This window comes from Bombus vancouverensis, chromosome 15 (assembly GCF_051014615.1).
Source record: "Bombus vancouverensis nearcticus chromosome 15, iyBomVanc1_principal, whole genome shotgun sequence".
NCBI classification, from domain to species: domain Eukaryota; kingdom Metazoa; phylum Arthropoda; class Insecta; order Hymenoptera; family Apidae; genus Bombus; species Bombus vancouverensis.
The window spans coordinates 11,882,641-11,906,407 of record NC_134925.1 but is presented as its reverse complement, the minus strand read 5'-3'; the positions used below and the strand labels follow the sequence as shown (position 1 = coordinate 11,906,407).

The 23,767-nt window shown below is 37.5% G+C and overlaps 1 protein-coding gene across 1 annotated transcript; it reads right to left on the bottom strand.

Moving 5' to 3' along the window:
- On the bottom strand, positions 1–23,734 carry unc80 (unc80, NALCN channel complex subunit). The gene is made up of 50 exons (XM_033341240.2): positions 23,472–23,734; positions 23,081–23,129; positions 21,859–21,885; positions 21,100–21,120; positions 20,800–20,945; positions 20,560–20,707; positions 20,260–20,491; positions 20,025–20,110; positions 19,879–19,962; positions 19,756–19,806; positions 19,483–19,613; positions 19,149–19,403; positions 18,908–19,083; positions 18,675–18,838; positions 18,462–18,604; positions 17,183–17,212; positions 15,841–15,970; positions 15,508–15,699; positions 15,272–15,413; positions 14,798–15,172; positions 14,074–14,521; positions 13,861–13,984; positions 13,606–13,798; positions 13,373–13,514; positions 13,100–13,209; positions 12,835–13,025; positions 12,491–12,706; positions 12,272–12,407; positions 11,920–12,189; positions 11,592–11,846; positions 11,015–11,504; positions 10,323–10,941; positions 10,052–10,232; positions 9,772–9,950; positions 9,420–9,668; positions 9,086–9,359; positions 8,696–9,003; positions 8,163–8,588; positions 7,881–8,099; positions 7,659–7,804; positions 7,260–7,587; positions 6,720–7,040; positions 6,244–6,478; positions 5,972–6,181; positions 5,537–5,887; positions 5,251–5,466; positions 5,048–5,131; positions 2,968–3,090; positions 1,379–1,527; positions 1–1,157 (listed from the first exon to the last, which is right to left on the bottom strand). The coding sequence occupies exons 1-50, from the start codon at positions 23,732–23,734 to the stop codon at positions 567–569; spliced, it is 10,629 nt and encodes a 3,542-aa protein (XP_033197131.2). The 3' UTR covers positions 1–566.
- Between the last annotated feature and the right edge of the window lie 33 nt (positions 23,735–23,767).

The window sequence follows — 23,767 nt, the reverse complement described above, 5'->3', positions numbered from 1 at the left end:
TTCTCTTAAAGTATTTTTATTTCAAATGTTCGTTTTTTACAGAGTCGTGACATACAAATATTTAGGCCTAATCATCCACGTGGTCGTAATTTCGCTACGCTCGTCGAAGTATTACAAAGTACATATTCCGTGACCACGAGGCTAGGCTCTCAACATATGTATTTTTAATTGGTCTTTCCGGTCAACGGAGAACATTATTGAAAACTCTGAACACCGTATTAGATCAGTTTCTTAATTCTCAGTCGTTCTACGTTACGAAAATTCTCTACATTGTCGTGTTCGACTAAACCTTTAATTGCTAACGCAATTTTTTGTTGACGGTAATCGACGGTACGTGCCATTCGCGCTTATTCTTATACGGAAAATAGTACTCTCTTCCTATTAACACCTAAACATATTGGAAAAGAAAGGTATCGTATATTAAATCGAAATTGAAAGAACGATTCAAGTGGCAAATAATACTAGCACATGGATATGTACTGCGAGACTTCCCGTTAGCAATTAGAGGTTATTGACGCTTTAATCAGTCTCGTCATGGTATACATCGACTATATTCGTTAATTGCCTTAGATCAACGTATCTTCGTCTTGATTCGGGAAAACCATCAACAGAGAATGTTGAGAGGTTGTTCTTTGACTAGCTGTCAACAATGCAGTTTTCTCTCCTCCGCTTCCGTTGATAGAGCAATCTGGCGAGCTTCCCTCGAAAATGTGAGTCGTAGTGCTACTAGTCGAGGGCATGTCGTTCAAATCTGGCGATGCTAAAGGCGGTGCTTGAATTGGACGAGTGTTATTGTTGCTGCTTTCTAGTGACACCAATTGCATACTGTACGACTCACGATAACCGGACGTACTGGATGTATCTTCGTCCCATGAAGCATCTGATGTTTGAAGGTGAAGGTGATGGTGATGATGATGGTGATGGTATAGGTGATGGTGAAGGTTAGAATGCATTTGCTGCTGATCGCTCAGCAAATTACTGCCCTTTTCGCAGTCCGATTGTCGGATAGACGAACTTCTTCTTGAACGAATCGACGACGAATCGGAGGGGATGCTGAAGCTCGACGGTTCCATCACTGGAATCGGTGGTGTTAGTATCGATGACTGGGTCGTTGGTTGTGATACGTTATTACTTTGTTCTGATTTCGCTTGCACTGTCTGAAAATTAAATTCCAAATCATTGTGTGAGGATCGTGCCTAAAATATTTAAATTAACTCAACTGTATCATCAACGGTACAAATAAAAGTATCTAAAAGCAAATAAGATGTGCTTAAAATTCTTAAATCGTTCGAATCGTTACGATTATCGAATTAAACGTAATATCGTTTAACACTGTCAGTAATATCTGATATTTCTACAGCTGTATACATATTATTACTTCTACGTGACTTCTTCGACTCTTTCGCAATCGAAAAGTCTTCTTGCTTTGACCCATAGAGCGTTGTAATCGAGGTTTGTCTGGGCGGGATTCGCCTGAACTGTCCTCGTTTGGACTGGTTGGGCTGAGTTGGCTCGTCACGGTTTCCCCTATTAAAATAACACGCGATTAATTCTCTTTGCGCATAAAATTCTACTCTCTATTCTACAATCTATCCATGCTGCTCTTCCATAACTACAAATTGTAACCCGAAGCGTTTTTCAAATAACAATTACGTTTCGTGAAATGTAATTGTCTTAACATCGCACTATCTCTACCATGAATAAATATTTATTAAGCGATTATTCCTTTTTTTATCTAATTTATAGATCGAAATACGAATAATATTAAATCCTAATCGCATTTCGCGTATTTGTCTTTGATACGTATAATGTATTCATATAATATAAGAATAGAGTTTTAGCATCGCATTACATATGTACACTGTACACTATACATTCTGTTTTAAAGGCGCTTTAAAAGGAATGAAATATTCAGTGAATTTATTGAAAGTCATGCTCATAACCATATCCGATAAAGGAAGTAATATTCTTTTCTTTTCTGTAGTACTTTTACAATTAGAAGCTTAGTCATGTAACTGATTTGTATATGCATATTTATGTTGTAGTACGTTTTGTTCGCTATAATTTGAAACAAGTAAGCTTGGAAGGACTGTAGAAGAGCGAGCATCTGGCAATTGTATGTATGTGCAAAGAAAGGAATCAAACAAGAAAAGAGAGGGGCAATATAGAGATATAGAGAGTGTACAATATTGTATGTATAGAGTGTACTTTTCACAATGGTTACTTTAATTACTTTATCTTGTTACTAAAAGTGTATCTAGCATCGCTAAATACGATAAATATGATTAACATAGGTATGGCAGAAGGGTACGTGTTTTTGTATTATTTGTATTAGCTGATAAAAATACCGTGCAAATGATAATGAAGCGAAGTATGATATACGATAAGATATAATAGAAAATAATTAAACATGCTAATGATTTATATCATCGGAAGATTTTGTTGTATTTACAAAGATAAATGAAACGAATGAAATGGATTATCTTGAATCTTTTCTAATGGTAACCCCTTCATCATACTATATTCTACGTTTCGGTTAGATCAATATGCATATTCGATAAAATATAAAAAATTGGAACAAAAAGTTGTTAAACTTCGATTTGACCTGTTATCTCTATACTTCTACGTTGCAAATATATGTATACATACATACATGTATGTATGTACAGATTGATCTATAGAAATTCTATTGAAAATCTCAATGTCTGAATTTCTTTTAGCGTTTGTTAAACATTGTAATGCAGCTTTGTTATAAACATCCATTATCCGATAATTTAGATATCGTAATATTCGGATTCATAAATGTTTCTATCTGTATAACACATATCAATTTAGTAGACATATTAATTTCTATAATTATTATTTACATTTTCGTGTAAATCGCTAATGCTATTTTCACGAAATCGGTAATATCGTGATCTGTCGTAACTATAACTTATTTATTTATAATACAGGCTCGAAATTTACCTGATGAGTGCCTAAACTCTACGGAGGAGAGAAAGCGCAGTTTTGGCGCCTTTTGATGAGTTAATATAGGATGAGGCTTTACATGGTTACGTTCATCGCTAGTAGAAGATGGTTGGGATTTATCTGAAACATGCCACATTTAACGTCGAGAATGAAGGGAAAGACGACAAATGAGACATACCAGGTGACAGTTTTATTGTTATCATTTGAATTCTACTAAAGCATTAATATTCAATATTGTGCGTTATACAACGTACGGAAAGTATAGTCTACTTTCACGGCTCAATTATTTCAATTTAATGGAAAATTACGAGTTTTGAAAAATAGGATATCTGTATAACAGAATTAATCAGCGGGGAATCTGAAACGAAACGGTTAAATATGAAACAGTATAATGTACTATGTAAGTAGTCGTGTTTTCTCCCTGACTCTTGACGAGGTTGCTTCGATTATGGAAGACCTGTGAGAAATTGTGTTTAAACGTTTATGTAAGCAAGACTCTTATTGAGCAAAAAAAAAAAAAAAAAAAAAAATGAAAAATACAGTATCGATGGAGAAACATGAAGGTTGTATAAAGTGTTCAAGCGTACGTACACGCCCACGCAAACGCGAATTATTAGCATTCTTTCATTTGATAAACAAATCGACTGTGTCAGCTTGTAGTGAAAGAATTAGATTCGAATTACAGATAGATCGTGTGATCGGGTAAGGAGAGGAAAGCAAACGAGAAAGTCGAAGCAACTACGTTTTAATGAAATACAACTATGCAACAATGAATAGGATACCAACTGTTGGACATTACCATTGTCTAATTACTGCTATATGTATATGTATAAGTATATATATACATATATACTTATTTATTACGGCTGTGTACAGAAACATGAAAGGGAAAATAGCAGTAATAATAGAATAATCTAATGGAACATACCGTGAAAATGAGATTTTTCTATTTTTCATAATAAATACTCTTCCCCCGATTAAGGTTTCATGAAATCAAGCTCGTCAAATTGTTTGCTGACTCGGTATGAATAGTAGCGGGCAATGATCGAATCTTATACCTATAAGGCTCGGACATCACCCTCAACTTTTCCGTCGATCGATCTTTATATGTTATATAGAACATATCGTCACATAAAGTACATGAAAAACAAGATGTACGAAATATATGGGATACACGCTAAACGAAATATGTACTATACATGTATGTGTATATACTCATTCCGATTAATGGATTAAAGTAGTGCCATTTTACGATTACTTGTTCGTTATATGTTACAAGGATGAATTCACACGGTAAACAAGTTCAAACCTTGCTTTCAAAGGGAAGACGAGAAATTCGATAACGCTTTGTCCGCTAGCGTACACAGAAATGTACATCGAGGAATAAACTTTTTTAACGTGCATACGTACACAAATCGAATTACAATCGTACACATAATTTGATCGAATCTCTGTTCACGGAAATAATACAAAGATAGTTAGCAACAGATATGATCAAAAGGAATATAGAAGAGGAGAAAAAGTGAGCAAGATTAGATGAAATTACGAGATATGGAGAAGCGTGATAGGGGAAACACACCAGCAGGACGTTTATCATAGACTGTAGCAGAATTTACTATTAGAATCCGCTTACCTCCGTCCCCTAGCTAGCAATGGAAGCAACGCAATGATCAATATAAGACCAAACAGGGAGGCCCGAACGATGGAAAATGGAACATTAAAAGTGTGAGCGATGGAAATCGAGTTCAGTGGTTACACGTAATAAGATTTAGACTTCGAAACAAAAGAATTTGCATTCGAAAAAGGGGAAAAATATTTAGACGCTTCGTCGCAAGCCTCGCTATCAGGGAACGAAACGAAACGATGCATCGTTATTTACGAAGCAAAAAGAACAAGGTGTCACAAGAGCTTTGCAAATTTCCTCGCAGTGCCCTATAGACAATGGCTCGATCCAACTGTGGTAAACGTCTCTTAATCGCTTAGAAAAACAGCGAAACATTTATGAGAGGCTTGCAGTCGCACCGTTAATATTTAAAATTCGGGACTGATATTAACAATTTCGGAAGAAACGAAATACCTGTTGGTAGTTGTTCCCCTTGCTGCTCGGCGATACCTTCGCAAGCTTCACGGAGGGTGGAGGAACCTCCGCTTGTACTCGATCCTGAAATATCAATAAAATGGAAACATCAACGTTAATTCCACCGCCACTGAAAATTTGTTAAAACTCTTTGCGAAGTTCTATCGAACGAATTTACGATGTGACAAGTGATAAAAACGTACCACGTGCAGTTTGTATACCATTTGGTGGCGCCGATACTTGACTCGGTTGCGTTGTTTTAATGGTACCACTTGAATTTGTCTGATGATTCATGTGACCCCTGGTTCCAAGATCCCCGGTTAAAAGATCGATCAACGATAGTCTCTGTGTGCGAGATTGCCCTTCGGTCGCAGTATGCATGTCCGGGACACTCTTCTTCGGTTCTGGTTGTATTTCGTCTATAAACCAGTCTTCTATTGACAACGAATCAAAGTGATCCGACCGTATCGCGTAATTTGTCCTACCAACCAAATTTCCGATCTTCTATTTCTTCTTTCAAGTTCTTCAATTCGTGTATAAGATCAGCCAGTAGAGTACCACGTGACTTTGGTACCGTTTTAGTATCGCCGCTAATCTTTGCTCGTATGGTGGTCTGCATATTTCTCTCGTGCTCTGAAATGGGTGCTTGACCGATCTTGTGAACGATGAACGGTAGCATTTGAATGTACAAAGCGGTTCGATGAGTTACTACGAATTCTATAAAGTTCCAGAGATAAGTGGAAGCCTCGTTTCGTTTGTTCAACAAACGCATTGTGCGTAAAATTTTTGGCCATTCGGTTTTCAGTTCCGTTTCGAAGCATATCGTCATTATTTTTAAGGCTACAAGAAAGCGAAGAATATAGATAAAATAACTATCGCAGATGTTTGGTATAAAAGTTACTGGAAAATTATTCGATCGCTTACCTAGAAAGGCAATTTGATACAACGTTAACGACGTTTTAGTTAAAGTCTTTGAATCTCTCGCTACAAACGTTAAACTACCCGTTCTCATGTCTGTCGTTGTCTTTATATTTTGTGAAGTTATTGGCACAGTCTTCGTGGTAGGTGGCCATAAAGTATTTAATACCGCGGTTAAAGCAAAATTTATATCCGACTGTCTCAGCTTTGGTACGTCTGAAACATAACAATATCTTTTCCGGTCTCTAGCATTTTCGACAGTTTTGCCGAAATGTTACCTTTTCTTCCAGTTCCCACGCGTAGAAACAACGGTATTAATAAATTAAGAAGCACGTTTTCGATTCGAGTCTGAGTTGCAAACATAGCGTGTAGGTATCCTTCTCCAAGAGATATAACGTAGAGTGCTATCAGTCGAAGCACCGTCGAGCAAAAATGTTGCGGGGGTATTTTACTCATAAAAGCGGCTGAGGAAGCTGATATATACTCCGACGGGGTATCTCCAATGATCAACGACTGTAGATAAATTAAAGCTTCTAATTAATAAAACGTCAAACGCCTTATTATTGCTGCGCTACTATTATTAATTCTTCAGTACCTAAGTTCGTAAGGCATAAATCACTTCATTAAGTAATAATCACTTAAATATGTAAATAAACTACACTTCAATTATCCACTTTGAGTTGTGATAAATATTCGACTTAGAATTTATTTTTAATATATTTACAAAGATGTACGATAAAAATAATTACGATACCTGACAAGTGGTTAGTAATGCCTTTAAATATGCGAAATGGGCGATGTAAGGACATTTGGCCAATGTTTCGTAAACTCCTTTCAAAATATTGCTCGCTGCAGCCCAATCGGTGCTTCCCCTTATCGAAGCTTTTTTATGTATTTTGCTAAACGTTTTGTCCAGTCTTCTTAAAATATTTGTCAGTGCAGGCCTCATATCGTCACTGGACCAATCGGTCGAAGGTAAAATATCGTTCATGTATCTTCTCAAGCCGAGACAACCCATCGTAGTCGCATCGTATGGAGATATTTTTAACAGGCTATGCGCAATGTCCGCTAATCGCTATTAACGAACCATTACATTACAATTTCATTTTGCCATACGGTTCTTATGTTAATAACAAACATGAAAAATTCTACAGAGATGGAATAAATAAGTTACCAAATAGCTGAAAGACTAATTAACGAAGATTTTAGTTAAAAAGCTGGATTTTTATTCTATGAGAAAATAGTGTACGCATAGAACATTGGTAAAACGTAGAAGCGAGAACGAAATACTTACTATATGGCATTTGGAGTCCAACAATTCGATCGTCTTGCCATCCTGAGATTTCTTGTTCAATTCTACCAAACGAGCCGAGCAACGAGCTACAAAGTCTCCTACCATGTTCAATAGCATATCGCGTGGTCCTCGAAACTCATTTTTATGACAATTTTCGGCATCGTCGTTGTCTCGATCGTAGAAGATTCGCACTCTAGAATGTTCTATATACTTGATAGACTGACTTTCATCTTCGAAGTCAAAACCAGGCGAATACGGACCCTTGCCGTAATTTCTTTGACTAGAACCCTTGTGCTCAGGGCTCGACTTTTGCGGTCCGTTGTAATATCTGAAAAAATTCGATGCATCGACATACGTGTACTTAAAAACTAAAACTTTCGATCGAAAATCGATGTTTACTTTGTGAGTGCTTCGGAATTATTCACCAAGGTCTTCACAGCTATGGCCAACTGATGTATTATTTCTTTCTCGGTTTTTCCTTCTTTGTTGTAAGTCGGAGATTGTATCTGTTGAACGTAACAAGGCAGTATCGCTTCCAATATGGTCTGTTAAATTAGAGAAGGTTAATGGATATTTACAGAACATATAATTTTTAAATACAGCTAGTTAAATTTGCCTCACCAGCATTTGTTGACCCCTCACGGAATCAGGAGCGTAAGCTATTACCATCACGCAAAGAGATATGCAATCTAATACGGTAACCATTTCGTTCTCATCGTGATAACAAAAATCGATAGCTTTTAGAGGCTTTTCTTCTTTAACCAATTCATCTATGTGCAAAGGATCCGGCGATGGAGTTTCCAGACTCAATAATAAATTAAATAGACACGCCGAGGGAACCTTTAAACAATTGTTGAAAGTTAAACGAATATAATGGCCATATTATACGATTGTACGATATACCTTGTGCGCTTCTCCATGAATGCTGGTCTCATCCGTGTCCAGTATGGTGGAAACGCTCCCAAACATTTGAAGAATGAACGGCTTTCGATTCATGAGATAAAACTGTTTAACAGCGTACTCTACGGTAGTTGTCACCAATTTGTTCGTCTGATGAGTCGAATACAATTGCAACAACGTTGGCATAATTAGCAAATAGCCATTCGTTGAAAAGATATTCTTGAAATTATGCGCGGCGTTGATGTACGTAGCTATGACGTAACGCAAAATACAGGAATCTTCGCTGTGCAGAATCAATGCACCGTTTAATACGTTTAGAAACAGATGAATATCCCCTGAATAAGCAAAATTTCCTGCCATCGCTTCGAACATCCTGGCAATCAGCTTCACCCACATAAATTTGTGCATCACGTCTAGACCAAGAAGCTCCTGACGAAAGAAATAATTATAATTCATATAATTCTCCCACGATATACACACGTACATTGTACATACAGACTGTATCATTGAATGTAGTAGAATAGAAGTTTACTTACTCTGCCGATCTCACCGCCTTTGTACAAGTCCAAATCCGCCTCCAGTGCTCTTCTTGGGAAAGAAGGTAGCTTCATTAGTTCTTCGTGAAGAAAGACCACTCTTTGGACTACCATGTCGACATTTTTCAAGATTGCCCACGTTAACAAGACTTTGCCAATTTCGACGAACTTGTGAACAAGTTCTTGACGCTGCAAAGCGTTGAATGCGTCCTCCGGTTTCATGTGAACCAACTCGATTTCCGAAAATTGCGATCTACCTTTAAAGAAATAGTAATCTCGAACGTACGATGACGGATTGCGAATTTGATCTGGAACGCAAATCGTAATCGCGTGACGAAAATAATCGTAAATCGCGAGCTAGAATTATAGAAAGATGTGATTAGTACAAACGTGTTTTGTAGTCAACAAGGAAATACTCTCGTTGTTTCGATTCCTCGATACTAAAAAAGTCTAAAGATTCTTGCAGTATCTGGCAAAATTGCGTGTCTTCCTGCACCGGAAACTGCGAGGGAATTCCTCCTGCGTCTGGATCTTGAGGACCGTGAACTACGATTCTTTTTGCAGATGGGACGTTCGCGGTTAACAAGATCGAAGCATCGCATTGTTCCTTCCGTAATATTTGCTTCAAATCTTTGAACATTATTCCGTGGACGCTGTGCACAACCTGTAAAGAACAAACGTTCTCAGAGCTCCTCGACTCGAATTTTAATTTAAATTTACTTACCATCCATAGAATGGAAAGTGCTGTTCCGATCAATTTTTGTCCTTCTTCGTGCGGAGAACGTACGTAAAACATAACATATCCAATGATGTAATTGTACAAAGCAAAAGCAGCCTGTTGAGGGAGCTTCGGCACAAACCGAATAAGATGTCGCAAGATTTTAAACATCAATTCCTGCTTCTCTCTGGTTAGACGTTCCAAAACGTAACGCAAGAATAGCGCACTATCTTCTACCAAACAATTCCAGATTACCTATAGTAAAATTAAAAACACCATCCCATAGTTTTTGATTAAAAATATTTGTCGACGATATGTACAAATATTTGTACGACTAATCGAATGGTGAACTGCTTACTTGATATGCGACTTCGTAAACAGCGCTTCCATCGTCCGAAACGGCGGCATCGTCAAGTAGATGAATTATTTGTACGATTGCAGAGCATAAGGAAGAAGGGAATAACGAAGGTGCAGATTGGCCATGATGAGACGTGTTTCTTTGTATAGTTTCACCACCATCTTCGTCCCCAACATTTCCTACAGAGATACGAGATTTTTAAATATAGAGACGGGAATTCAGCGCGATCGTTTATCGCATTGACCGAGTTTCGAGGGTTAGAGAAAGCACTTGGCATTACCTTCGTCATGATCATCCCCAACAGGGCTGGGCTCGTATGCTGCTTGCACGGTAATCGGTATGGTAGTGATCAAAAAGTTTTCCCTTTCTTCGCGTTTCTTGTCGTCTTGTGCCTGCAAAGCCCTTTTTATGAGTTCAGTTTGTTGCTTCTTACGAGTTTTCGTTGCCGTCACCAGGGACCTCTAAGTAATAGTTGTAGTAAATTCTACTTAATCTACTGAAAATTCTAATTCTAAGGTGTTCTACAATTTCAACGCTTATTTCAGGCTTACATGATGTTCCTGGTTAATAGTCACTTCCTCCACCTTTGTTTTTACTTGTGGCATCCAAGGTGGATCCACGACGGGCAATGACTCGATACCGATTTTTGGCGAGGGTAACGTGAACTCTATGCCAGGTGGAGGAACCTTGAACGTGAGGTGAGCGTTTTCTTCCATACGTGGCCAAACTTGATACCGTAGCTTCCATAACACTTGAAACCTTAGTATCGCGTTTATTCGTACGCTCGTGCTACTATGTTGAAGACCATGGTGCATCAATTCGCTGGCTTGGTTAGGAGCTCGTACAGCCCCGACTATGAAAAGCGACGCGGCGGACGCTGCGACTTCTTGGTTCGATTCTAACAAAAGTTCCCACGCAACGGGTAGAACGTCCACGAATAATTCCTCGGTCATTACTACCGCACCTTTCACCAAAGTAGCTAGCGGTGCATGAAATATGTCCTTCACTTGAGTTCTTAAATATTTCAGAATCGGTGAATTTTCTCTATCAGGGTCTGCACGCTTTTTCGAAGATTCTTTCCCTTTCTCTGAATCTTGGTCAGCCAAATCCTTCGACGAATCTCGTTGAGCCAGTCTACCCGACTGAGATCCATCCATGTTCTTCTCGATCCTATTTAAGAAATAGAAACACTTGGATTTTATGTTTAATTATATTTCTGTATAGAAAATAGCATAAGAATTACTTGTATTTTTTCCCTACGCTATCCTTTCTACGCACAGGCGACACTTGAGTACTCGCTTGTTCCGAAACCTTCCGGCTGCGTTTCTCCTTTTTACTCGCTTCCTTTTTATCAGTGTCAAAGTCAAACATTCCTGTACCATTGAGGATCCCAAATTCTTCTCCATAAATTTTCCTTATAGACTTCATCAACCTGCTACACGCCCGCATTTGACGCCGGTGGCAATACGGATGACAAAAGTTCTGATGAGAGCAGTAAAAGTTGAACGAATTGGTGAACTGTATCAAGACTTTCATCCATGGGAAATTTTTATTCGTCTCGTCCGTTTCGTTGCTGTCGCTGGGACTCTCCGGTAGTTGATCGTCGACGGGGATTCCCGGAGATTCTTCTCCGCTGACTTCACCTCCGAAACCAGGCTCGGAGGTGTCGCTTTTATCTGACAGTGAACTCACTTTTCTCTTCGACTGTATCGAATCTGCCCGTTTTACCGTATCTAACGAAGATACGGTAATATTAATATTTTTATCGAACACACCCGGATTTATAGGGATTGGGGAACATATTTTCAGAGTATACTCACAAGCCTCGCATTCCGTATCTTTGCCTTCTTTGGTACCACGTCTGAGTTTCAAACTTCGCTTTTTAAACGAACCAGTTGCATTTTCCGCCGTCCCACGACGAAGGAGAAACGGTCGACTTTGAGGTGGCTGCACTCGTTTGGCCTTGTCTTTCTCAGTACCTTGAAAATCCTCTCCTTGGATAGTAACAGTCGATTTACTACTACCTTCTGACTCGTTATCAGGTTCGTAAAGCACGAAACTGATCTTGCGTTCCGCTTAAAATATAATTCGGAGGAGTTAAATTAAAGGGAACGAGGCATAAATAAGACAGGATTTTGTTATACTTACGAGCTACTTCACGATCACCTACGATCGATTGAAGACTTTGAGCCGACGTTTGGGAATGACCCATCGAAGAAAGTGCCATGCTCCATCGTCGATTTGCCTCTCTGCTGTACATTCTTTCCCAAGGTGGTGGTCGTTCTTTTGTTAGAAGTTTATTAAATTTTGGCAAAGTTTGATAAGTTTCTCTTAGAAACGCTGTCACTTCCAGAAGTAGAATACAGGCTGCAAGGCGTAACGCCATTGGACATTGAGATCCATAGCCATTTATGCTAGCTGAAACAACGATGAACATCTCTCCTTACTTATCCAAGTTAATTCTTTTGCAATTGTATCTTAAGATTATGTATACAATTACCTTCGTCGAGGAAATCTTCCTCCTCGTCTTCGATAATTAAATCTCTTTGTTTATTTTCATCAGATACGATTGCGATCATTTGATCGGCGTTTTGCTTATCTTCCAGCAGTAATTCTTCTAATCTTGTCCCAAGAGCCTGTTAAACACGCGTATTATCGAATGTATTCTTCTTCACAAAGATTTGTTTCTTCTGTGTGAATATCAATACTTATCAGGTACCTCTGCCCATTGATAAAATAATTTTCCAGCAGTACGTTGCAATATGTGAATTTTCGACAGCACTGTAGATGCATTTCGATTATTAATGGGAACCGATGGACGAAACAGAGGAGAATTCACTTTCATCCAGGTTGGCCATTGCCCTTTGTTACATTGATGAACAAAATGGGCACATTCCAATAACAAAGAAGCTCGTGCGACCACCGGGGCATAAGGCTACAGAAAAATACATATATGGCGATTTCCTTAATGTTAATCACTTCGAATATATAAAAGATGAGCGATTTCTTCGACGATTGAAGTTTGAGAATGATTTAATATTGTAAAAAATAAAATATTTTTACAAGATCTAAGATTGCCGCCATAAGATAGTGATCAGGAACCGAACCCGGTTGGCATGTCTCCAATAAGAATGAGAATCTTAGCATTCCATCGTAGACGGCGTTACGGGGTACCAGCCTTCTCTCTTTCAACACTACGAATTCAGATTCCCTAGAAGCTTCGCCAAATTCCATAGAATTCCTTCTGCTGAAATCTATTTGCAGTACAATCGTATTTTAGGTAAATTTAAAAACACGACAGAAAATTACGGAACAATCGATCACTTACAGCTTCCTGGTACCTCTTCTAGACTTTCCTTTTTCTTACTCTTTCCGAAGCCGATTTTATTCAACTGATCTTCCATTCGACGTTTTGCTTTTTGCAAAGTTAGGCCAACGCTACGCAAATAGAATGTTTGTAATTACAATGAAACCCTAACATTTTATGTTAAAAGCTAATACTAAGAGGTAAAATAAAATTTAATAACTTTCATACGTATGTACGTAGAAAGAAATTTTCGAATCTAATCGAGTTTGTAGTTCTTTGTGGAAACGGACTCACCCACGTCCCGACCTAGATCCACTACGATGATGGCCATAATGAAAACTGGATTGCCTAACGAAATTACCGTCTGTTGGAGATTCGCTACTTTCGTGGCTATCAGTAGAATCAGTTCTACCATATTCCCTTCGAAACCAATTGACTGAAATTTTATATGCTCGTAATAATTTTGTACACGGTCAGTTTTTATTGCTTTATGATTAGTGGAAATTGGAAACTTTAATAATTTCTACCTATGCCACCGATTTGAAAGCGAGTAGATTTTCGAATTTTCCCAGAACTTAACGATTCTATTCCTAAATTACGTTCACTTTGTCGTGGAGTAAGTATGTGATGCTTTTTCCTCAAATTTCCCAGAGGACTTTGACTAATCTTCGCATTCTCTTCGCTTAGTTCCGTTTCAAGAAGACTCTGCATGAATGTAAACTACATTATCAAAATGAAGAATCAGTGATAATATAATAATATATGTAATTCGATGTACATACTGCACAAGTTGAAGACGTACTCCGTTTTTTGAAAAGAAATTTCCTGGTACCTCTATCGTCCACGGTGTAACAGGTATCCCCGCCGATATCTGCGTGTTCCTCCAAATCAGATTGATGTATATGCCTGAAAGTGTTTACGCATTTTCATTTTGTACTCTCTACATTTCATCTCTTTCCACGTGCTTTAGAAAATATATTTGCATCTTTCTTTACCTAATAACACGGGTAGTTTGAACATTGCTGTTACATCGCTTGTTAGGTCGATCGGCAGAGTCTAAGATTCCACTTAGAGCGACACGGCGAAAAGCACCTCCATGGACTTCTTTAACGTATGACATAAATTGCCGAAGATCGCAGTACAAACTTACGTTTTCTTGCGACTTCAGCTCCTTTATCGATTTTATGAATCGCGTAACTAGGGCTTTGAAAACATAATTGAAAATGTGGCTTTCTATGCCACGAGCACCGTGACTACTAAGCCCGTACGATCCTGCTGCAGTTCCGGTAGTTGTTGCAGCTACGGTACCGGCAGCGGCAGTCGCAGAGGAATTACCAGTACCACCACCAGCTCCGGTAGTTCCCATAAAATTAGCACCAAAATTCGTCGCGTATCCTCCTTGCGAGCCGATTTCTGGTGATTTGCTGCATCCTCGTTTCTGATCTACCAACCACAAAACATCCTGAGTCTCTTCTATCAAGTTCAATTCTTGCTAATATTGAAAATCAAGAGTAACAAAATAATCAATACAATGCGTATATAAAATATTGCAAAAATATTGCAACATCGAGGACGCGACGAATCTTTTTTAATTGCGTTCGAAAATTAATTTGGAACTTCGCACCAATTATAATCGGCATTTTATTAAGCATTTCTGCAACGGAATGAAATATCGTAAGCGTGCACCGTGCCATTGTTCGTTCCTCTCGATTTACTCACTAAGTGGAGATAATAACGAACTTGGATCCAAGCAGAATCCAACGAATGCATGAAAGAATTCCAAAATCTCCGATATCGGTTGTTCCCGCACCATTGTTCTCAGGAACCGAGAAAATTGCTTCGAACTGGCTCGATGCAATTTGCTGAGAATCGTTTGTCCCTGAGATCGACAGAAATCCGTCTGCGGTCCGCGTATTCTGTCCGAGCAGCCGTGCGGACAGCCTAAATGCTTCAGTACTCTGATCACACAGTTCATCAAAAGATTGTGAGATGAAAATTTGGACTCCTCCGAAAGATCTTGTCGGTATTCTTGCTCGTTCTCGGGGGAATCTTTCTTTTTTCCGCCTTCCGTTTTTTCGCCTGCCGTTGCAGATTCTGGCAAAGTATTCGATAAAAAAATGAAATAATATAAAAGATTGTAAAAAGGCTTATGTAAATGCAATGTATGTACACTACGAGACATTTTGTATTCACCAGCTATGCTACCCGTAATTTCGTCACGAAGACACTGCTTCATCACTCCCATATCTATTAAAAGCTCCACTAAATTTAATATATTTTCACACACTCGTAAGGTGCAACAATTGCCATCCCTCAAGGCGACCGAGTGTACGGCCTGGTAAAAAATTAAAAATGCGATTACTAAGTAATCCTTGCAAAATACATCAGATAAAAGCAAAACTGTGCTGTTGTAGTAAAACAGTACCAACTTTTAAAACGACTTGCAGATCGATATCGCCTTCTTTGGTGATGTAACAACAGGAGCCAGGTGCTTCCGGTATTTCGTCGCTGGCGTAAGTAATATTAGAATCTGTCTGCGACCGTGTAAGACTGGGTTTCCTTTCAAAATCTAAACGGCTACCGTGCATACTGATAGCATCTAATTGACTATCGATTGAACCCTATAAAGGACACCGTAATAATATCTATTATAATTGCAATTTGGTACAAACTACAGAAACAATGAAATAATAGTAATAAGAAAGCCTTACTTGCGATCGCTATAAGTATACAAATTTAGCGTAAGCTATAATGTTTCTTACCTGTCGCTTCATGTAATCTGGGGATGGAGTAGGCGTGTGTTCTGTGACAGTGATGATAGGGTTCGGTGCGGTGTACGATTGACTATAAAATCGACTTTGTTTCCTCTCGATACGAGTATCACCGACGTACCTACAAAATACGACTCGTCAGAAACCGGACATAGCAGATATTTCTATCAACTCTCTCCATGCCATCGGACACTGTGAGTCCTAGCCAAGCACTACGGTCTGACCTCTAAGGTTCTTATCTACTTCAGTGCGTTTGCCATTCCACGTTGCATGCTCGATGTGTTCCTTAACCATATTTTACTGTGTACGTTTTTCCGATCTTGATATTGTGAAATTGAATACTTTCGTGACTTAAATATATGTGATCGAAGAATATGGAGTAATTTGCCAGGGGAAAGATCGTACCTTCGTGTACAATGTGCAATGGGGGACTCGTGATACAGCAGGAGAGAAGAATGACTTCTTCGAAATAAAAATTTGAAGGTACGAAATACAAGTTTTTTGATTAAAATTTAGTTTCATAGAAAATCGTATTAACGATATATGTTGGAAATGTATATGTATATATCTTCTTGCCGGTTGTATCACAAATTGAATCTTCAGCTATATTATATGGTCCGAAACGTATACACTTGCACAATTTCTAGTAGCAAATAGGACGTAGTTCAAAAAATCTAAGCCACTGATGAACCTATTCTAGATTCAGTAGTGAACGTCGTATGTAGAATATTCTGTGATCAGTGAACAAAGTTTTGGCAAAATTCTACGCGTATAAAACAAAATAGGACTACAAACTCAAGAGTAAAAAGATCGTGAACGATGTATTGTTCTTTAGTCATGCAATTAAAAAAGTTATAAAACAGATAAAGGCGATTTCGAACGAATTGTTGTACAAAGCGTCGATTATTTTACACATTAATGTAATTGGAATATATTCGATTGAAACGCGCTTAAAATGTACGACCTGTACACCTACTCATATTGTAAACTTCCACGCTAAAACTTATGTATACCGACATTAATGTTTTAAACGTGGCTAGCAATCAAGTATCGTAGTAAATTGCAGCCAGTAAATGGGCGTAAGACATACGATCGATTGGCGATTCTTAATATCGTAATTGTTGGTCCTTGTGAGGGATAAGTTTGAAAAATAAGCGCGAGAAACGGCGTGTTTACGGTATCCGTTGTTTCTGGCTAACGTGCCGAGGCGGCTAGGGCGTGGTGTGTGTTTAAAGGATAATTGTGCGCCCTACCGGAAGCAGGAAGCTCGTAAAAGAAGCGTGTAAACCGAGCTGCAGTACGGAACTTCCTCCGAGTGACGTTGATGACTTACCCTCCCGCGGTCAGCTCGTTAATCAAGCAGCTGAGTACGAGTTCAGGGGTGAAAAGGCGAACGAGAGAGAGAAGAGAGAGACACACAGAGAAACACATTACGCATAAGTTTTAACCAAGGACTTATCAAATTATGCAGAATGAACAAAACTGTGTTACGAATGAAAGTAGGCAAACTCTTTATAAGGGTGAAAATCGAGGTTTCGTAAAGTCTTATTTTGAACTGAATCTTTTGATAATTCCTGCATAATGATTTTTCGATTTCCACCATCATGAAGAATCTGCGTATTCATTAGAATAACATAGTTTTGGGATTATCTATAAGAATTTAGGTACAGCTGAAAAATAATTGTCAGTGTTGGGTAAAAAATGAACTTTTCTTTCTGAAATCTATAGCTTGAAATAGCTGCTGAAATACGAGTTAAAAAAGGATGCATTTACAACTTTCTAAGGAAATGTTTTAATCGAAAATCTTATTAGAAATTAGAAAAAGAGATGCCTGAAAATTAAATTTCAAAGTACGCTTGGAAGATGAAATATTATATAACAATAATACCTATATCGACAATAATAATAAATATAAAATTAATAAACTGCTAATTTGTTCTAATTCTATTATGATTTATGTTCGTGCTAGTAATAATTGCAAGAAATAATGAAAATGAGCGTAATACGTTACTTCGCCTACAAGTACTAAAAACTATTGTAAATAAAAAAATAAATCTGGCATCTATCTAAAATATCAATATCTATATCGATAAATTGACGCTTCTACTGTAGATCTACGAGACCGAGAAATATATGATAGATAAGTCAAATGTGTCTAGACAGTGAACTTTTAGCAACTAGTTAAAAGATAGATGCCATTTTCGTGTAGAATTGATATTAGAAGTCAATACGTACACGATATGCTACCCAACACTGATTATAATCTACGTTCAAAGAGAACAATTATTTATCTAAGAAACGCTTGTTCCTTGTAGCATAAAATAGTTGTTGAATCTGATTGCTTAAATTACTGACAACGTAACTAAAAGTTCATACGTACGCACATACGTATAAATTACTAGGTAGAAAGTTGAAATTAATTAAAAATGCTGAGACGAAGATTCGCAAGAAATTTGAAACTGCAATATTATGGTATAAAATACGAAATTGAATATCGGTGTATGCGAGTACGAATGAACAAGTAGAAAAACTTATAGTCAAGGAGAAGAAGTTTTTGTAAAACTGAATATTTTGATATATGTTTAGTTTTACTTGCAACCCGTACTGCGTACCTTAAACTTGGCATGCTTTTTCCTTTTATTAAATTCGTTGGATGTTTCATACGATCAATGTCCTTCGCTTCAAAGATTTTCGACGCTGTCGAAGTAGGTCTTGTTAAATTATCATCCCCCGTGTCGAGGCTTCTATGGCTGTCCTGGAAATAAGATTGATTGCTATTATTGTCTTAGGTAGTCCATGGTTGAGAATTTCGTTTAATTTGTTACCTGATCGAACAGTATTTTCGAATCATCTTGACCAATTTTTTCAAGCGCTTTTTCAGATTTCGATAACAATTTTGTTTCGACAAATGCTTTGAGGTCAGCCATTTTCATTCTTTTCTTTGATTTCTCGCTGGCTCGTCTTGTATGACTTGTATCACCATCGTGACCTGTGATAGGTGAAACAGAAGCACAAGGTTCGAAGTTTCAGAAGAAAGCTAAGAAATATTTCCATGTACCAGTTAACAAGGTGACGTCTCGAACTTCTGGTACTTCCATAAAATCCTTCGATACATCTTTCTTTTTACTTTCCGGACTTTGATAAATCGACACTTCTATCTTAGGTATTGGTAAAGAATTACTACGGCGTCGTGGCATCTGTTGTACCGATGTTTCTTCGTTCATCATACGTAATCTGTATAGACAATTTTTTTATATAATGTAATTCTAAATATGCAAAGCGCTTCGGTAAATAATTACCTATAGTATAAAAATTGTAGAGCCCAATATACACCTTCTTCCTGCCATTGAGGAACAAAAAGGCACCTAAGCACAGCTACATCGAGGAAAGTAGCGGCTCGAACGTCTCCATCGATAGCAGCGCAACTACTTGTCAACCCTACACCACTTGAATCGGTAGGACCTCGTTGCTCCACAGTTGCTTTCATTTTCGACGTGTCTTGCGCTTCTTTTTCCGTTTTATGAGGCTGATCCTCTTTTTCTTTCTCCGTATCTCTAAAAAATGAATACTCTATTACGTCATACCATAGTGAAGCTTCAATGATAATGAACCTATTTATAAAAATTGTCTAACCCTGCGATCGTTGATCTCTCCTGGTATTGTCTGCAAGTATCCAATGTCGAAATTGCTGTAACCTGTTCTATCGTTAACTTTGAGAAACCAGTTGCCCTGCCCATAGCTACATGAAAGATACTGGCTTCTCCCTGAAATAATAACGCACGAGTCGTGTATTTCGTGTATATTGACATCGTAACTACTATAAATTTTCAATGCCAGAGGACTAATATCAGCGCGTCCGAATAATTAGCATTTTGCCGAAATAATAGAATTCGAAATCATCCTTACCCCGTCTAGTGCTTTTTCCGATTCGCTGAGGGACGGTAATCTGAAGATCACCTGATACGTTCATTCTATTATTTTATCGATCAAAGTGAAATTAAGAGGAAGCTGCTTATTCTAGATACTCACTACGTGCTCATCCTCGGTACCAGAGCTCTCCTCGGGGATTGTTTCTGGAAAAACAGTGTCCTTTGGCGACGATACCCAAATGTTCTGGAAATAATACAAATCATAATTATCATAATTGTGATTCTAAAGCAATGTTTTATACTTACATCATCGTTCGACTGTTTCGTCGAAGACTTGTCTGCACTTTGATCAGAAAACGCACTAACAGATTGACTCGGTGGACTTTCCACGTCTAAGAAATATTTTCAATAATATATATTACAGAATATTATGTTACTCAATAATATATATATATTATATACATTATTATTGTAATATATATTATAATATATATTGTTATGTATCGTGCCATGCGAAATACTATAAAATAGATTCACTCACTTCCTCCGACAAACACATCATCTGACATTTGATGTTGCTTGTAATACTTGAAAGAACGACTCCATAAAGCCTGTGGTTTAATTCGACAGTGAGTAGTGAAGCAAGGTGTATCTGGATGACGACATTCGTACATAGCCGACCATATTTTCAAACCATTTTCCAAACGTAAATTTGCTTTAAAGTCAATATCTTTCAGATGATTACACAGCGGCGCAAAAAGATAGACGAACAACTGTAAGAAGAAAAAATATGAGAAACTATTAAATTATTATTTTCTTTCGTTCGATGCAAATCACTTACGCTCATGGTAGGTATAGAAAATAAATAGTAAAAGGGATTTCCTGGGTCGGCATCTGTCTCGGCACATTCTTCGGCAGCGTCGAGAAGTATCCAATGCAGAATGTAAAGAAGAGTTGTTTCCATGGCTCCAAGGGTTTGAAAATCCTTCCTTTATGATTAATCAAAACGATTCTCGTAAAATGGAATTGCAAAAGCTAGATAAAATTGTTGAAAAGGGAAGCATAAAGGTGGGCGACTCACCTATTGTGCAAGAGATTGGCCGTGGCATGGAGAATGTAGGGAAGAGCGGTTTGGATCAAACGCCATCGTGGCACAGTGCCCAGTATCAGGCTCAAAGAGGGTGTTAAATCATTGTGAAGATTCTGAACTAACACCTTCTCCAGAGACTATCAACGATCATTTAAAAGTCGTTTAGAAAACTTGATGGTTTGCACATCGAGTAATTAAATTACAGAAGACGTAATAAAACGATATTTAAGAAGAGGCAAAATTTAATATCTACAATGGAAAGTATTATAGTGAAATACTTCTTATACCAACCGTACAAGCTTCCTTGGTCTCCTACATATGCATTAAGAAACACACGATCATGATTAATAGCTTATTCCTCTGAACACGTTGCAAAATAGTTTGAAAAGTCGTAAAACAATGAGAAGAACGAATAAGAAGAAAAGAATACAACAAGCAAGGTAGATGATGCGAATTAAAAATTATACGTCATTGCATCGCATAAGTAACAAAATTATACGTGTGTCATTCAGAAAAGTCAGTGCTTACAGTTCCCCAAGAGAGGTATCTTTTCTACTATACAAACCCACTACTCATCACTGAACGCGTGTTATTGAGAAAATATAAAAATTTCACGACAATCGATATTACAATTTTCATATCAAAACGCCTTGGCAAAAATAACGAAGCGTATCAGCTTACAATGTACCAATTAGTTTATTAATTTGAGACTACGTCCACTTGATTTTGATAGTAACTGCAGGCGTAAGGAAGGTAATATCACAATATATACAAGATATAGTTTGAAGTTGAGCTAGAAAATAATGTACGCAACAATATATAACAGAGATAATTGGATTAAATATTGAAAAAGCTGTTTGATACTGCAAATAAAGCAAACATTCGTATTTATAGTAAAGAGACATGCAATAAAGGAATAAATAGATAATATAGTTTTTATAAATAGTGAATTCTCTCTAGTAATTGAACCAGAATAATTAGAGAGTACATAATTGCACAAATAGGTTGGCAAACATGGGAGCAGGCAGGTATCAGGCTTAGCGAACTTACATGATGGCCTGGCGCGTGTTGACAGAACTGCAGGTGACACGTGGAGGCGGCAGCGTGGAGGAGGTTACATTGTTAGTGCAGGTAGTCGGGTAGGTATTGGAAAACAAAAGGCTGACAGGATATGGTTGATAAGGATTTTGCACAGCATGAAATCCTGCGATATTCTTCCATGACATCAATTTCATATTTATATATTTTTTCTTTGTAATTATTCATTTAATCTATAATATCAAAGCTTCGGATTCCATGAGTGCAAAAAAGCTTGTATAAAATCTTTCGGGCAACATAGCGCAAATTAGTTATTCAGATTACAGTTAATAATTATTTCTCCGTTTAAAATATTTCGCAGCAAGTTGGTACGAGTTTATTTATTTCGCCTGTAATTCTTGCATTTGATTATAAATATTTTAAATTGCAAAGAGATGCATGATAAAGACAGTGAATCTAAAAGTTTTATTAATATAATGAATATTCATGTAAGAAATTCTCCTTTTATTATTAATCTCAAGTTAAAAATTTCTGTATAACGAATCGGATATAAAAAGCGATTTCATTCGTTTGAATATATTATTATTCATATATTTATTATCGGGATAAATTTGTAATGGTAATCTCATAGAACGTATATTCTGACTGTCTGAACTCTGATTTGCACGACTTTAGAAACATACTAACCTTTATATTAACTTTGTATTTGCAAAATTGCATTGGAATTAAGAAAAAAGAATTCAAATTTATTAAATTTTCACCTTCTCCGTACACATAAGGCAAACCTCTAACAAAAAGCACAACAAATTTATCGAGGACAATCACGAAAGCAAAAATTCGGATAAAACAATGTTTCGTTTCCCCCTTTGGTAACGGAGCAGAAGCATATCTACAATTTGAAAGTTCTTTCATTCGAATCTGTGGACGAATATGTCAGAAACATCGTGTCTCACGTCCTAAGACATTGTAATCGTATGAATCGTATAAAATTTCTTGGAATTTCTTGCTTTAAAATTAGTTCGCAAACAAAATTCGTAAACATCGTAATTCTTTTGTAATGTTCATTTTATACACACATGCATACACACACACGTACATACGCGCGCGCGCACGCACACACAAACGCGCACACACACATTCGCTGGCACATATATACCCGTTTATATCGTTTGCTTTCTTCAACAACCTCATTTATAGAAAGGACATGTATAAAAGTGAAGGTATGAATTTTTACCGTGCAAGATGCTTCGTGAAGCTTGCCAAGTTTCGCACGTATGAACGGCCTGTAATATGCAAATTATAGTATATTGTATTTATTAAATATATGATATAGTGTACTATACGTTGCGAATGAATGACAAAAATTAACAACTCTGGCACAAATATGAATATACGATCTGCATAATACTCTACGTCTTTACATAATCTTTACGTGCTACGCAATAATTTAAACGATGCGTTGCTCGTTAAAGCTTCTGACTTGTCAAAACGCATTTTAGCTACGTATCTTTTCCAAGAAATATTGGACATCGTTGTTAGCGCTATTGAGATTTATTAATTTCCTTCGAACGAAAGTAAATTCATCATCGATAAATTAGATCGATTTGCGTAGAAGAATATTGTACCTCAATTGTCGCCAAAGGAACATCTGAACTGGAATGGGCAAAGCCTGTTCCTGTACATTCCCATCGACGGACCGACGTTTATGCATGCTTTCAGTGAAAACGTCTAAAATCATTTGAACACTTACGTTACACAGAGAAGCAAAGGAAGGAAAAAGAAATCTAACGGGTATTCGATAGAGAGTAATCAATCTATCATAGGATCTGAACACCACGTGTCTCACCTGACAATAGCAAATATCCTTCCGTTCACTTCCTAGCGACATCAGCCGGTCTTTTTGTGTTACGATAAACACACT

What these genes read in the sequence shown, in the direction of transcription:
- unc80 (XM_033341240.2), bottom strand. Translation starts at nt 23,734, where the DNA reads ATGTCGCTAGGAAGTGAACGGAAGGATATTTGCTATTGTCAGGTGAGA. An exon ending in TGAGGGGTCAACAAATGCTG is followed by an intron (nt 7,805 to 7,880) that starts GTGAGGCAAATT and finishes CTAATTTAACAG; the next exon opens with ACCATATTGGAAGCGATACT. An exon ending in TGGTATACAAACTGCACGTG is followed by an intron (nt 5,132 to 5,250) that starts GTACGTTTTTAT and finishes TTGATATTTCAG; the next exon opens with GATCGAGTACAAGCGGAGGT.